The sequence below is a fragment of the Bos taurus genome, chromosome 10 (assembly GCF_002263795.3).
Source record: "Bos taurus isolate L1 Dominette 01449 registration number 42190680 breed Hereford chromosome 10, ARS-UCD2.0, whole genome shotgun sequence".
Lineage (NCBI taxonomy): Eukaryota > Metazoa > Chordata > Mammalia > Artiodactyla > Bovidae > Bos > Bos taurus.
In genome coordinates this window covers 80,613,792-80,629,032 of record NC_037337.1, presented here as the reverse complement: position 1 = coordinate 80,629,032, position 15,241 = coordinate 80,613,792, and the positions used below count along the sequence as shown (strand labels likewise).

General features: G+C 49.6%; 1 protein-coding gene across 1 annotated transcript; it reads left to right on the top strand.

Moving 5' to 3' along the window:
• The first annotated feature begins 8,917 nt into the window (after positions 1–8,917).
• ZFP36L1 (ZFP36 ring finger protein like 1) lies at positions 8,918–14,411 on the top strand. Its single transcript, NM_001101234.1, is given in 2 exon segments — positions 8,918–9,112; positions 11,588–14,411. Coding segments are annotated over 2 exon segments (1,017 nt in total). The 5' UTR covers positions 8,918–9,055; the 3' UTR covers positions 12,548–14,411.
• Positions 14,412–15,241: the final 830 nt, after the last annotated feature.

Genomic DNA, 15,241 nt, shown 5'->3' with positions numbered 1-15,241 from the left:
GCCTGTGAGAAAGGTTGGTGCCCCCAACTCTTGCACTGTTCAAGGGTCAACTATAGTTCCCCCCCCAAAAGGGAATATTAGATATAAATCTAACAAAATATACATAAGATCTTGTGTTAAAAACTACAAAACACTGATTAAAGATATTGAAGAAGACCTAAATAAAGACATATCATGTTCATGAATTAAAAGACATATTAGTAAAGCAGATATAATTCTTCCTGAAATTGACCTATAGACTTAATACAATTCCAATATAATATCCCAGTAGAATTCTTTTTCTTTTGTAGTTACAGACAAGCTGAATCTGAAATTTATATGAACAGGCAGCAAAAGAACTAGAACAGCTAAAACAATTTGGAAAATTAAGAATAAAGTTGGAGGAATTATACAACCTGATTTTAAGACTTACTACTGGGCTTTCCAGGTGGCACAGTGGTAAAGAATCTGCTTGCCAATGCAGAAGATGCAAGAAAGGTGGGTTTGATTCCTGGGTCAGGAGGATTCCCTGGTGTAGGAAATGGCAACCCTCTCCAGTATTCTTGCCTGAAAAATTCCATGGACGGAGGAGCCTGGTGAGCTACAGTCCAGGGGGTCATAAAGAGTTAAACAGGACTGAACACAGACACAAAGTTACAATAATCAAGGCTGTGGAATTGGCAAAGGAATGAAACACACAGATCAACAGAACAGACTAAAAAGCAATTCAGTAGAAAAATTCAATACATTACAAAATATAAATACAAAATGATTTTTTGTATACAAAAAAATATACAATCATAATACAAAAATGATACTCTTTTCAATAAAGAATGTCCTGATTAGACATCCAGAGGCAAAAAAAAAAAAAAATTAACCTCAACCTAAATCTATTTTACATAAAAATTAACACCAAATGGATCTCAGTGTAAAACATACAACTATAAAATTATTAGAATAAAATAGAAAATTTAATGACCTAAGGCTAGCTAAAGAGTCCTTAGACGGGTCACCAAAAAGCATGATTCATAAAACTGATAAGTTAGACACCATCGAAATTTAAAACTTTTGCTCTGTGAAAGATACTTTGTTCAGAGAATGAAAAGGTAAGATACAGACTGCAGAAAATATTTGCAAATCACTTATTTGACAAAGCCTATATTCAGAATATCTAAAGAACTCTCAAAACTCAACAGTAAGAAAACAAACCCGATTAAAAACAGGGGAAAGAGTTGAACAGACGTTTCATCAAAGAGGGCATACAGGTGGCAAATAAGCATATGAAATGTTTAAAATCATTACCTGTTGGAGAAATGTAAATTAAAACCACAATAAGATACCACTACACAACTGTTAGAGTGATTAAAATAAAAAATACTGACAATTGTGAGTGCTGCTAAGGACAGTAGCCCCCCCAGGCTTCTCTATCCATGGAATTTTCCAGGCAAGAATACTGGAGTGGGTTGCCATTTCCTACTCCAGGGGATCTTCCCGACACAGGGATCAAACCCACATCTCTTGCGTCTCCTGAACTGGCAGGCAGATTCTTTACCACTGAGCCACCTGGAAACTCATATATTGCTGTGGGAGGTGCATAACGGTATACTGAAAGAAAGTGAAGTTGCTCAGTTGTGTCCGACTCTTTGTGACCCCATGGACTGTAGCCTTCCAGGCTCCTTTGTCCATGGGATTTTCCAGGCAAGAATATTGGAGTGGGTTGCCATTTCCTTCTCTAGCAAAATGGTATACTCACTCTCAAATAAGGTTTGCCCTTTTTTTTTTTAAACTTTAACATACAGTTACTATGTGATCCAGTAATCCCACTCCTACTTATTTACCCTCAAGAAATAAGAACTTATGTTCACACAAAAATCTATACACAGTGTTTACTGCAGCTCTATTTACAATGGCCCCAAACTGGAAATAATCCAGTGACTTTTAACAGGTGAATAAACCAATGGTGGTAGACCCAGTGAAATACCATTCTTCATTTAAAAGGAATGAACTATTGATACATGCAACAACATGGATAAGTCTCAAAGGCAATATGCTCTGTGAAATCATATTGACTGTATGATTCCAGTTATATGGCATTCTAGAAAAGACGAAATGACACTATAGACAGCAGATCAGTGCTTGCCAGAGGAAGGGATGGGGGAGGGTCTGACCACAAAGAGGAGGGCAGGCAACCCACTCCAGTATTCTTGCCTAGAGGATCCCATGGACAGAGGAGCCTGGTAGGCTACAGTCCATAGGGTGACAGTTAGACACAACCGAAGCGACTTAGCACAGCACATCTGACCACAAAGGGAGAGCATGTGAGTTTTGGGGGGATAATGGAACTGTTCTGTTTCCCATTTGAAGTGGTAGCTACATAAATATACTCACATGTTAAAATCCATAGAATTGTATACTGAATAAAGGTCAATTTTGCTATATTTTAAATTAAATAGTAAAGTTACAGGAATGTACAAATACAAATTGAAACAACTTTGGAGGAAACGAATATTCCTTGAAGAAAGAAGAGAGAAGACAGACACATTGCCTTGATGAGGGGAGAGGGTGCCAAGAATGGTTGAGGAAGTGATGCTTGAGCTGGGTTCTAAAGAATGATTGAGAATTTACTTGGGTCAAAGGAAGGTCAATTCAGATAGAAGAAATTGAATGTGTCAAGGCCCTGGGGCAGGAGGAAGGATGGCTCATTTTCATCTGAGACAGACTAGGGCACAGGGAGCGCCTTGGAGGGGTGGGAGAGATGGTGGTGGGGAGGGGCAGCAGCATGAAAGCCAAGAACTGAGCAGTAAAAGAGTCTGATTATGCTAGATTATGGGTTTGGTTTTTACTCTACAAGGGATGGGTAGTGAAGGGTTTGAGGCAATTGTATAATACAAGATCCTGAAGAAGGGAATGGCTACCCACTCTAGTATTCTTGTCTGGGAAATTCCATGGACAAAGGAGCCTGACTGGCCACAGTCCATGGGGTCTCACAGAGTCGGACAGGACTGAGCAACTAACACACACAAAACACAAGATCAGATCTAGGTTTTGAAAAAAAATTACTATGGGTGCCCAAAGGAGAGGATTTGGGGAGCACACAGGAATCTTAGAGTTGGAAAGGACCTCTCAAACAGGATTTCTCAATGTTGGTACTATTGACATTTTGGGTCAGATAATTTTTTGTTGTGGGGGGGGGGGCGGGGGCGGGGCACGTGGCCAGGGGTTGGCCTGTGCATTGCAGGACATTCAGTAGCATCCTTGGTCTCAACCTACCAGATTCCGGTAGCACTGACCTTCCCTCCTCCAGTTGTGACAGCCAAAAAACTTCTCTAGACATTGCCAAATATTCACTGCAGGTGTATCAACCCTGGTTGAGAACCACCATTCTAAAACAACCAAATTCAGTATTTCTGGCTTCACAATAGAATCGTCTAGGGAGCTTAGAAAATACAAATACTGGCCTTCACCCCAGACCAACTGAAGCAGAATCTTTGGAGGTGGGGTGGGGCCTGACGCCCAGCATTATTTTAAAAGCTTCCCAGATGATTGTGCTCAGAGTGATGTTTGGGTACCACAGCCTAGTCCCCACTCTCCATCTCTATCTCAGAAGACTTAGCCCAGACTAGACAAACGACCCCCTGAAACGGAGGCAGAGTAGCTCCAGAATGCCTTACTCCTGGATCAGTGCTCATTCCATTGAACCCTGTTGCCTCTTAACAGCTGCACAGAATATGCCCTGGGTAAACTGCGGAAGCCCAGCCTCCCTGAGTTACCAGTGCTGGCTTTCTGAACATTCCAGTGTTAAGGTTGTCATCCCCTCTTCCTGCAAAGCCCAGGCCCTCCCTCCCTTCCTGCCACCCCTGGAACCTCTTCCCCTTCCTTCTTCTACTCCTGCTGCTAGATTTCATGGTGACCCAAGAGTCTGAATGGGCTCAACAGCAAGGGTCGGGTGCAAACTGAAAACATTTACTGACCACCTACGCAGGATCTATTCACGAATTGCCAGTAATAGAGAAGTCCTGGCCCTTAGGAGTTCAGCCTAGAGGGGAATAAACAGGTAATTTCCATAAAATGCTGCAGGCTACAACGGCGCCACTAAGAAAGAGGTATTTTGCCTGCTGGGGAGCTGCCTGAAATCCCAGCAAAAGGAAGCCCCAGGGAGGGGTATGCAGCAACCATCAGCAACTGTTAGCAGCTTGGAGTGGCTGAAGGGGAAATGGCTCTCAGGGGTTAGCACTGTCGGGAAAGGGCTACACCTTCCTGACCACCCCAGAGGCGAAGGGACCTGCTCGAGGTTGTCCAACTGGTAACCAGCTGGCAGAGTTGGGCTTCCTATCAAAGTCTAGGTGGCTCAAAACTCATGGGCTAACCCTGTGTCTCTAGGCAGGTGACCCAGGCAAGGAAGGAGGGGTTATATAGCTGTGGGTTAGCCTGGGAACTTAATGGAATGGTGGGACATTTCTGCAGGAAAAGTGTTAAAACAATTGACTCAAGAAGTAGGTTTAGATATCCCGCTGCCAGGCAATGAGACTCCCCAAGGCTGTGGTAGCCCTGGGGTTGGATTCCCAGTCCCACCAGGAGGTGGTGGGCTCCCTGAGCTGTACCCCAAAGGTTCCCAACACTGTGCAGAGGTGCATTTACAGCAGACCCTCAAGTGCCCTCTCTTGAAGCCTCTGCCTGGTTCATAGCATACTGGCAGCTGAGCTGTGGCCACTAAGCACTGAGGTTGCTTGAGGATATTGAGAGAAAGAAGAGTCTGGCTTTTATTGGATATCAACAGGGCCGAGTGATCTAGTTTTGAGAAATACCTGTGACAACAACCTGGTATTTTTCAGTTGGGCAGCAGATCCTGATCACCTCATCCTGACTCACCTTGCTCTTTCCCAGGCTCTGGGGCCAGTGCTCTCTGCCCCTTTCCAGGCGTCCAAGCCTGCTTTGTCCAGGCCTGGGCCTGGGCAGGAGGTTGGGGGGGAGGTCAGAGAGTGATCCAGATCAAAGCTGTCAGCTGATCATTTTATGGAAGAATCTATATTGAAGAATCCTTTGCAAAGTGAATACTTCCTGAATTTGTTTTATGCTTTAGAAAGACACCAAGAATGGTTTAATTGACACACAGTGGCTGGACATACACAAGGGTTCAGCTAGGCATGAGACTAGACACTTTACCTGCCAATTTAAGGCGGAATTGTTATCCCTACTTTAGAGACTTTGGTCAGTGTCTTGAAAAAAGGTTAAGAAGTGGCAGAGCCAAAATTTGGATTCCAAACTGCCCCAACTTCAAAGCCCTGGACCACTGATTCTTACACCTTGGTGTTTGAGTCACTAACATGAAATTTACAAAGAATGCAGATTCCTGGTCCCATCCCAGAGTAATTGATTCAGTGGGCCTGGAACCAAGGCAGGGGAACCTGCATTCCACACGCGAATCTGAATCAGATAACTTTGCAACAGCACTTGTCCCTTCCTCCCTCTCTCTCTAATCCAGGAACCTAGCTGTTATCCTAGGGTCTCAGCTAGCAGAGGTTACGAGGGAAGCGCGGGGTCTGATCTGAGAATTTGGGCTTTTTTTTTTTTTTTTGCAAATGACTTGAAGCTGAGGAAGAAGCACAACATCGCAGCAGCCCGTCGCCCCACACTCTCACCTGCCGCGAGGTGCGCCCAAACTGGCCGAAGGAGTTTGTCCGTCGCGCTTCCCTAATTCTGAGGACTTTCACTTTCCTCTTTTCGTAAAACCTAAAACCCCCAAGCCGAAAATACCTGGCTAGCCCCTCCTCGCTTAGGCGACCGGCTCCGTGTGAGCGGGGAGGGCCCGGATGTTGGGCCCGGGACGGCAAATCTGGCCCGTCGCCTCCCGGTCGGAAAAGGTAGTGCAGGTGACTGGGCGGCGGCTCTGGGCCGGGCGCGGGCGAGGAACCCGAGGGCTGAGCGCAGGCGGCGGCGGAGGTCCGCGCACGCCTCCCGTCCGGCTTCCGGCCCGGGTCGCTGCCGTTCCCCCGACACCCGGCACCTGCTGAGCACGTACGGGGCGCGGGGTCGAGGGGGCGCGCAGGCCGGCTCTGTCCCTCCTCCACCCGGCGGGACGTTGCTCCCCGGTCCGCCGCGGCGCGGATGCCAGGTCAGCGAAGGGTTAAGGAGGCCGGCTTCCTCACCCTTGGAAAGTCCCCGAAATGACGTTGCAACCCGACAATTAAAAAAAAGAGTTTAATTATAGAGACAGGCTCTGGGAGTTGGAACAAACCCGGTCGGTCGGTGGGGCCGGTAAACAACTCCGGAGCGAGCGGGCCGGGCTGGACGCCGCCCGCGGAGCCCGCGCCCCTGGGAGCGGGGGAGGGGAGCGCCCTCCAGGAGTTGGGAACCGAAGGAAATTCGAGGAATCGGCCTTCTTTTGGCAGGGTTGGGGGGGCGCAGTGGAAGACTTTTTAGCTAGCCCGCGGTGCCAAGGCCCCGTCATGGTGCTTCTGGCGGGTCCCGCAGTCGCGGGGGTTGGAGGCGGGGGGGGGGGGGTGTAAGAGGCGCCACCTGGAGAGGGGGACCCTGGGTGCGGGTCGGGACTGGCCCTGGGCCCCGCCCGCTCCGGGCCCCTTCCCCCAGGCTTTCCATCCCCGCTTCTCCGCCCCTCCCCTGTCCCCCCCAGCAGAGCTTCGCGAACCCTCCAGATTTAAAGACCAATGGGCCTTTTTTTTCTTGCAGGGAGAGTGGGGGTATAAAAAACTGAAATAGCTTCACATCAGGACGCAGACTAACCTTGTGGTTTTAACGCGCACCCTATTCTGTCCTGAAATCTGGAACTCATTACCTCATCACTAAGAAACTGCACGAAACCGCTCCCCCCCACCCCCTCCTTGAAGCGGGGACGAGAGGGAGCAAACAGCCCTTTAAGAAAGAAACCTACATTTGAATGATTTAAATTAAGGTGGATGGAAGTTATTTCCCCTTCTGGCGCTTGCCAGATTTCAAGAAAAGCTGAAAAATGGGAGCAGGGGGAGGGAAGCAACAGGCAAAAGAAGACACCAAAAGAAGAAAAGCAAAGGGGCAGCGGCCAGGTTAAAAATGGGGGCCATTAATTTAAGTCACAGGGGACAAATAAAAGCAGACCGGAATGGGGACCCATACATTGCACATACATTGGTTCATGGCTGCAGCAAAGGTGGTGTGTTTCGCGAAGATGAAAAACAACCCCAACAGGTTCCTAAAACAGTTGTGATTTGGAAGGTTTCTGGGTTTGCTCGGAGGCTGACAAGAAATGCAGTAAAAATATGTGTGTGTTGGTGGCGGCGGCGAGAGTGCGACTCCAGCGCTCTGCTCCGCCCGCCCGGACCTTTTCAAAGAAACGTGCTCGTAATGGGGTGACCTAATTACATCGCAATGGAACCCGCTCTTAGCCACTCGGCGCACGGGGTTTCATAACAGACCCGGCGGCCTCGAGTGCTGGGAAGAAACGTGCGAGGGCTGAGGAGGCGGCCGGGCACGCGGGGAAACAGGAAAGAAACGCAGCCCCGCGGTTTCCACCTCGGTCTGTGGGGGACACATTCACAACTTTTTATTTGGGTGGGTAGAGGGGTGTCCGAACAAACAGTAAATAAATATATACTTTCCAGCTTTCAGAAGAGTAATTGCCAACTCGAGGCCTTTCGGTTTCGAGGATCCCATGCCCCCCTCCCCCCATCCCGCCAAAACAGCGCAGTGTGACAAGCCATATGTTCCATTCCCGTGAGGGCGGGGGAGAAGCAACAGTAAGTGTCGCCTCCCCCCATTTTAGTATCTTCATTCTTACCAAAGTAACTTTTTTTTTTCATGGTTCTAGCGTCTGTGGTGTGTATACGTGTTGCTCAGGGAGTTTCGGGCGCAGCCCGTGGTTCAGAGCGCGGGGCAAGTTGTGCGTTGCTGGGTGATTTCTTTTTGGGGGTGGGCAGAAGGGCGTTCGTGAGGATTCAGGTTTGTTTTAGAAAAATATTTAAAGATTGCTGCGTGCAATAAATACCACTCCCAGGCCTGTGAAAACAAACAATCCGCCCAGGCGGGGGTCTTTTTCGCGGAGCACCCCCCGACCCCGCGCCCCGGCCCAGACTTGGAGAGTGCCCGCTGCACAGCGAGCGCCAGTGTAGACGCGAGCGGCGCGCGAAATCGCTTGGTGCTCGTCCTCGCCAGGCCCGGTCCTCCAGGGTGTGTGTGTGTTTGGCGGGGTGGGGGGGGAACCTCCTTAATCCTTCTCCCTCACCCCCGCCCCTGAAGAAACAAAACCCTAGACTTGAACGCTCTGTGCTCCCCTTATTTCCAGTTTCCTCTCCCCGTGGGGTTTGCGGAGGGGAACCGAGGGCTGAAGAGATCCCGGGAAGAGTGAAGTTGTGCGGGAACTTGGAGAAGTTTCATGGGAGATCGGCACAAGATGGAAACCGGGCGCTTAGGACGGGCTTCTTTCTGCTCCCGCTTGCAAAAAGAGAAAGTCGAGCCCGCCTTCCTGCCCGACCAAAAAAAAGAAAAAAGAAAAATAACAACACAACAACAAGAACCCCGAAGAGTGTGGAATGAGTGATGTCACAGAGCAGCGCTCGCAGGCTGACAAAAGGGGGGCGCCCCTTCCCCACCCCCCGCGCCGCGCGCGGCCCCAGAAAGGGGCGCCGGCAGCCGGGGGTAGACAGGCGAGCGGACTCGAAACTTTTCCTCTTTAAGAAAAAAAAAAAGTTGTGCGCGGCTCGCAGTGGGGTTTTTTTTTTTCCCTCTTCGCTTTCTTTCCTCGTCTCCCCTCCCCCTTCTTCCTTTTGAAAGTTTCTTTCTTTTTTTTTTTTTTCCCCCGAGTTTGACCGCATGGCTGATTCAACTCCAGTGTCAATCAACTTTTTTTTCCTCCTCTTCCTCATTTAAATAAGTTTAAAGCTCCTCCTCCCCCTCCGGCCCACCAAATCTGAAACTTATATAAATTGGGCTTCGCGCGCCGCAGCCCGGGAGAGTCAGAAAGGCGAGGGGCGCCGGGAGCAGGCGTGTGGGACTCCTGACCGGAGAGCCGGAGGCTGCGCCTTCCCCGCACCGGGACCTTCGCGACACACCAGACCCCCGTCCCTGCCCCGCGCGAGCGCCCAAGATGACCACCACCCTCGTGTCTGCCACCATCTTCGACTTGAGCGAAGTTTTATGCAAGGTAAAGTGGGGCGCAGCGCTTGCTTTTCAAAGTCTTTTTTCTTTTATCCTCAAAAAGAATCTCCAGAAGTTTAGGTCTGGACAGGCAGGGGTGGGGGAAGAGAAAGAGAGGCGAGACGGTTGTTTTTTCCGCCTCATTTTTCTCCCCAGTTTGAAGGAATTTGGTTTTCTCCTCCCCACCCTTTGCGTTTCAACTGTTCCTGGCGGGCATTACCTGGGAATCCAGAGACCAGAGTTTTAGGGTGCGCAGTGTGCGTAGGGGCTGCCCTGGGCAATGTTTGGGATTGGGGCAATTTTTCGGTGATTCTTTTCGTCCGTGACGTGCCGCTCTTGAGCCCGGCTTCGCTAGTCCGTTCCGTTTCGGGTGTCGCCGCTCCTAGGAGGGAGTTCGAGTCTCTCCAGCTACTTTGCCGGACTGCAGGTCGGGAGGTGCAGGTCCCTCGGGAAGGAGAATCTCGGGATGACGTTTTGCTGAGTGATTTCCCCCTCTGTTCTGGAGAGGCTGGGGATCTGCGAGAAAAAGGCCAAGAGTTGTGATTCAAAGGATGTTGTCAAACGAGTTTGCACTGGGACTTCAGTTCGCCCCAGCTCGACAGGCTTCCTCTTGTGATAGCCGATCGTGCTGCAAACTTTGGGGGTAAAAGTGGCACTCGGGTTCACCCGCTTTCCTCCTTTCCTAGAGAATGAGACTCGTGGATATGGACGGAAAGGGGGGGGGGTGGGCGGTGGGGGAGACACAACGATAAAATACCCGTCTGAGCTCTAGGGTCTTGGCGAGGAAGGATTTAATGAGGGCCTCCTTAAGTTGTGTAGCTTGCCAGCCGGTGTGGAAAAAGGCGAGTTTTAAATCAGAAATATTTATTCCAGGAGTGCAGCTTAAGGGTATATACCAGAAGCCCATGGATGTTAAATTTTTTTTCGCCCCCTCTCCCCAGTTTGAAAGAGAAAAAGCTGCTTGGCTACTTTTAATTGCTAAAGTGTTTTGCCTTCTTTTAAACACGTCGAGTCATGTTGCTGTCTTTTCCTAGCTTGCTTCTCCAGTCGGTGCAGCTGCCAGGGCCCCAGGGCTGCCGGGTTGGGGTGCAGGGACACCCTGGAGCTGAAGAGCAACATCAAAAAGTTTGAATTTCAGTTTCCTTCCCTCCCTGTGCTTTTCCAAACTTCAGTTGCCCTGGCGGCTGCCTGAGCTAGCCGGCACTTCTTCCTTCTTTTCGCGGCTCTCCGGCTCTTTGATCTATTTCTCTTTCTCTTGCTCCCTCCCCCCTCAGGACTTTTTAAATGAACCTCATTGTTGGGAACTGGCTCTCCACTCGGTTCCTGTAATCCGCTCCAGGGGGTGGTTGCTGTTAGAGATTCCCGATCCCCCGCAGCTGATCCTAAGGGGCCACCTTTAGAATTTGCACAATGACACCCACATGGGCCGGGAAGCCAACTCCCAGGTCCCCTGCTCACACCCTTTCCAAATCTTGGGTACAGGTTGGGCAGGTGAATTGAGTCCCATTGGAACAGAGACCTGCCTGTGGTGCCTCTGCGCACCGCCCCCCCCCCCCCCCCCCCCGCCCCCCACGTCCATTATTGACTGGGATGAGGCTGGGGGGATTTGGTGCTTTACTTTTCTTTCCCACCTGCAGCTTTGCGTTAAAGATTAAACACTGGCGCTCTTATCCAAGCCTGCTCTTGCAGCCAGGAGACTAACTGCAAAGGCATCCTCTCAGCGGAGGGGGTGGGGTGCGCAGTGAATGGTGGGAGAGATCATTGTAGAAGGCTCCCCTTCTGGGACCATGGGAGTTTTGTATTCAGGGATCACATCCCTCTCCCCGTAGCCCCCCACCCCCATTAGGGATTTCTCCTCTAGCCCCTCCCTCTCCCCTCTCAGCAGCTAGGTAAAGTGAAGGCAGTCTGGAAACCTGTCGCCAAAGCAATAGATCGCTTCTGAAGGAGGAAGTTGAGAGTCCGGCCAGGCTGTGTGTTTGTGTGTATGTGTGTGTTTGGGGCGGGGATAGTCAGTTAAGCAGGGACTGATTGAAAGGAGGCCTAGCCCATAGTCTCCTGCGGTTTACCTTTTTTTGTTAGGAGGGTGGGAAATGAGAGTTTGTGAGTTGTGTGTGAGATTTTGAACTGAGGAAGGTGAAGTTGGATTTTCTGGATGAAAGTGGTAGCTTTAGGGACAGGATATGACAGTGCATTCCAGGGATCCAGGGATCGGCATGGAGTAGGTGCGTGTGTAAAACAATTTCTCACACAGGCCAGGATTTTTGTGGTTTTTTCTGCCTGGGACCAAAGTAAACCCTCTTGGCTGGTGGAATGGGAGAAAGAGGAGGAGGGGGCTTGCCAGGGCAGAGGTGGGGATGATGAGTTCCTTTGAGAGAGAGGGAGCATTTCTGATTGTGGAGGGGGCTGCCCGTAGAGGGTACCCTTCTTGGGCCTGGTGGATGGCCTTTGCTGCTAACCGCAGTCTCCTCTCTTTCCCCTCCAGGGTAACAAGATGCTCAACTACAGTACTCCCAGTGCCGGGGGTTGCCTGCTGGACAGGAAGGCAGTGGGCACCCCTGCCGGTGGGGGCTTCCCCCGGAGGCACTCGGTCACTCTGCCCAGCTCCAAATTCCACCAGAACCAGCTCCTCAGTAGCCTCAAGGGTGAGCCAGCCCCAGCTCTGAGCTCTCGGGACAGCCGCTTCCGAGACCGCTCTTTCTCAGAAGGGGGCGAGCGGCTGCTGCCCCCCCAGAAGCAGCCGGGAAGCGGCCAGGTCAACTCCAGCCGCTACAAGACGGAGCTGTGCCGCCCCTTCGAGGAGAACGGAGCCTGTAAGTACGGCGACAAGTGCCAGTTCGCCCACGGCATCCACGAGCTCCGAAGCCTGACCCGCCACCCCAAGTACAAGACGGAGCTGTGCCGCACCTTCCACACCATCGGCTTCTGCCCCTACGGGCCCCGCTGCCACTTCATCCACAACGCCGAGGAGCGCCGTGCCCTGGCCGGGGCCCGGGACCTCTCTGCTGACCGTCCCCGCCTCCAGCATAGCTTTAGCTTTGCTGGGTTTCCCAGTGCCGCCGCCACCGCCGCTGCCACGGGGCTGCTGGACAGCCCCACATCCATCACCCCACCCCCCATCCTGAGCGCCGATGACCTCCTGGGCTCACCCACCCTCCCCGATGGCACCAATAACCCCTTCGCCTTCTCCAGCCAGGAGCTGGCGAGCCTCTTTGCCCCTAGCATGGGGCTGCCCGGGGGTGGCTCCCCGACCACCTTCCTCTTCCGGCCCATGTCTGAGTCCCCTCACATGTTTGACTCTCCCCCCAGCCCTCAGGATTCTCTCTCGGACCAGGAGGGCTACCTGAGCAGCTCCAGCAGCAGCCACAGTGGCTCAGACTCCCCTACTTTGGACAACTCAAGACGCCTGCCCATTTTCAGCAGACTTTCCATCTCAGATGACTAAACCAGGGTAGGGAGGGACCCCCCTGCCTACTCCCCTCCCCCACCCCGTCATCCCTTCCCCACATCCCCTACCCTTACCTCCCTCCCCATCTGATTCCTGACAAACCCCTACATTAACAAGGTTAAGCTCAACCCCTTTCCCCCAGAACCTTGGAACGCCCCCTCCCTCTCCCCTCTTTACACCCCACCCCCCAACATAAGGACAAGTCAGTTTGTCAGTAGCTTCCTCTGGCTTGAACCCCCTCGATTTTTATAGCCCACTTAACCATGCATAACAGACAAGTCCCATATTTGTCAGTAGATGCCTTTTTTTTTTTTACCCCCCCTGGCTTAAGCCTTAAGTGCCAAATCACAAAAGAAAAAGCAGTAACAGTTTACAGAAGCAACTTAGTGCCTTGTAATCTAACTTTGTCACTGTGACTACATTACCTCTTCAGCGCCAGAGGGCACCCGTGAGCCTCCCCAGAGCCTCTGCCCCGGGGAGGGGGAGGTGGGGGGGGCATGTAGAAACAGCAGCTCCCTCCACTGGCAACACAATTGCACCTTTCCTTAATTTCAATCTCCCACACACTTCCTCTCTCCCTCTCCCTGGTAGCCCCCACACCCCCCTTGGGAGAGTTGTTGCCAGACTTGGGTTTTTGGGGAAACCTGTCTTGACATTCAAAACCTTTTTTCTTCCCGACCTGAACCTCTGTTGACTAATCTTGCCTGGGTTCGTGTAGGTCTGCAGGAAGGAAGACTGCAAAAGCGGATGAAGATTGTGACATAAGTGGGACTTTGTGATTTAATTTTTTTCTTTTTTAAGTGGGGAGGAAGGGGAAGCTAGATGGACTATGAGAGACTTGATTTTGGTGCTAAAGTTCCCCAGTTCATATGTGACATCTTAAAAAATAACAACAAAAAGAGAGAAAAGCTTAAAAAAAAAAAACATGTAAGGGGTGAGCAGTTAATGGTATTCATTCCACATACAATATCTGTGTAAAACGATTTCCTGTAGAAGTAGCTTTAATGGTTTTTGCTCTAGAATACCGTAGGTCTATCCTTAGAGCACTCACGCCATGCTTTTTTCCCTGGGTTTTAAACTTCATATAACTTTCAGAAATTGGAGAGCAAAAATTTTGCTTGTCACTGCACATCAATATAAAAAAGCTTATTTAACTTATCAAAACGTATTTATTGCCAAACTATGCTTTTTTTTTTGTTAATTTTGTTCATATTTATCGGGATGACAAATCCATAGAATATATTCTTTTATGTTAAATTATGATCTTCATATTAATCTTAAAATTTTGTGACGTGTCTTTTTCCTTTTTTTCCACAGTTTTAATATATTATTCTTCAACGACATTTTTTGTAACTTTACACTTTTTTTGGTTATTTTATTTTAAAAAAATGAAAAATTAATTTAAAAAAATGCAAAAAACTGTTGGATTATTTATTTTAGAAATTTCCCCCCTTTGTGTTGGACTGCAAATTGAGTTTCTTTCTCTTTTGGCCTTTCACAACTAGGACTGAGAATGTATGTAAAAGTTCTGTGACAGTACAGAAGGAAAACAACTTCTTATGTATAGCTTCTAAAAGGGAAAAAAAAAAAAAAGAAACCCTTTGACTTCCACGTGCCCATCTCAAGACATTCCGATTGCAGATTTGAGGTTCTGGATTCCAGGTTTTGGAGTTTTCCAATGTTAATACAAACAGAACTGGCACACCACACATTAAGATGAATGTAATTATTATTCCTCTTGCTGGTCACTACCGTCGCTTTCTATTTCTCTTTCTTTGTGTGAATTTATTTAAAAAAAAAAAACTTTTTGTAACGACTATTTGCAGTTTAAAAATCAATAAACCCATTTTTTTTCAAGAAACATTGATGGTGAAGCTGGTTTTGCTTGCTTTGGTTTTACTGTGCCTTGTAGGCTTGTCCTTTATAGATGAGGTAGGTGCTAGGAAGGGGAGGAGTGGGGAAGGGCACTGGGTGATTTCTTCTAGTCTTTAACAGCTAAACCAGTGGCTGGTTCCTTTTGTTGAGGTTGGAAAGTCTGCTGAGCTTAGAGGGGATGGTGTGGGGGTTGATTGCAAAGCAGCCTGTATTTGTATTAACCTGCCCAGTTGTTGGTTGTTGACAAGGGGCCAGCCTTATCCACCCTGTAGCCTCGAAGATTCTTTGGAGACCTGAGGCATGGGGCCTTCCAGTCTTCCCTGCTTAGTCTGTGGTCCTAATGTTTGGGGTGCTGAAATGATAAGAGGGGGATGTAGCACATGGCACTCCAGCAAACCTGGATTTGTTCTTTTATTTGGGCGCTTCCAGCCTTTTTTTTGTTTTTGGCTGTGCCACCTGGCACATGCAATCTTAGTTCCTAGACTAGGGGTCAAACCCACACCCATGCATTGGGAATGTGGAGTCCTAATCACTGGACAGCCAGGAATTCCCTCTAGGCTTGTTTTTCCCTGCAGGAGATGGACCTGAAGCCCTAGCCTCTTAACACCTGTCTGGGGTGGGTATGATTAACCACTGTAGACTCATGGGTTTTCAGGGTGGCGAGGGGCTGTCACAGGGCACTAGGGGCAAAGGTAGTTTCGTTTGGACTTAACATGTGCTGCTATATCCGGAACGCTGTTAAAGGGAAGAGGCATGAAAATGGCCCGTGTAACGGGAAATCATCATTCCCACCACCTTAGTCTTTGTTGCATCCCT